The sequence below is a fragment of the Sinocyclocheilus grahami genome, unplaced genomic scaffold (genome assembly GCF_001515645.1).
Source record: "Sinocyclocheilus grahami isolate Dianchi unplaced genomic scaffold, SAMN03320097.WGS_v1.1 scaffold3370.1, whole genome shotgun sequence".
NCBI lineage: Eukaryota > Metazoa > Chordata > Actinopteri > Cypriniformes > Cyprinidae > Sinocyclocheilus > Sinocyclocheilus grahami.
The window spans coordinates 6,018-6,937 of NW_015508503.1; the positions used below are offsets into that span (position 1 = coordinate 6,018).

General features: G+C 32.0%; 1 protein-coding gene across 1 annotated transcript in view; it reads left to right on the plus strand.

Moving 5' to 3' along the window:
- Positions 1-920, plus strand: part of LOC107576225 (sideroflexin-5-like) — a gene marked incomplete at its 5' end in the record, with an annotated part of 9,706 nt that overhangs the window by 3,064 nt on the left and 5,722 nt on the right. The window contains one exon of the mRNA XM_016262447.1: positions 558-623. Within this exon, the coding sequence (XP_016117933.1) occupies positions 558-623 (66 nt within the window). The remainder of the gene's footprint in view (positions 1-557; positions 624-920) is intronic.

Genomic DNA, 920 nt, shown 5'->3' on the forward strand with positions numbered 1-920 from the left:
AACCCATTCATTATATATTAAGCATACAGTGACCATTTATAAATATTATGAGCATATTGTACAGCATTTTGGATATTTACAAAGAAGACTTATTTGTCTTTTTATAATAAAAGACCACTTATAAGATACTGTGCAGATCTTAAACAATGTCAAGGTGTGAGACATATAATGCATTATAACTATGGGAAATATCATCTATTTGTAACTTTAGAGGATATAATGTGATATAATAAATAATAATATTCTAAGAAGTTAAAACAAAAATATACGTTCTATATAAATTTTGCGATTCATGATACATGTTGTTTTTGTAACACTGTGCAATAAGGTTTCATTTGTTAACATTAGTAAACTTTAAATAACAATGAACAATACTTGTTCCAAATAAGACCTTATTGTAAAGTGTTGCCCTTCTTTTATAAGATACTATGCATGCATAATAATGAGTAGGCATGTGCTTAGAAAGCATTATATATACAAGCTCCAACGGAAGTGTTACCAAAAATGCCATATTCATTCATTTTATTTGATTAATGTATGCTTTTTTATGTTTTCAGCCTACGCCAATGGCAACGTTTTTCCAGGGTTACCTCGGTGCAGTCAGCAGTGCAGTTACTATTGCAGTGAGTTCACATGCATACACAAAACTGTATTATGTAATTTGATGTGTAGAAAGAATTCTCTTTTAATCCTTAAATTTTAAATTGCCATTTCACGCTAACAGAAAAAATGTTTATTCATGACTTTTCTAGTATTACGTGACTTAAATTTTAACAAGTGAACTGATGGAGGCTGATAGCATCACATAGGCACACAGAGCCCTTTGCTGTATTTCACATTGCTGAATTGCATATCCTTCTAGTCACCTCTAGAGCCCTCTAGAGCCAATTAGCTGCCCTGCTGGGTGGCAGTTTGATGCC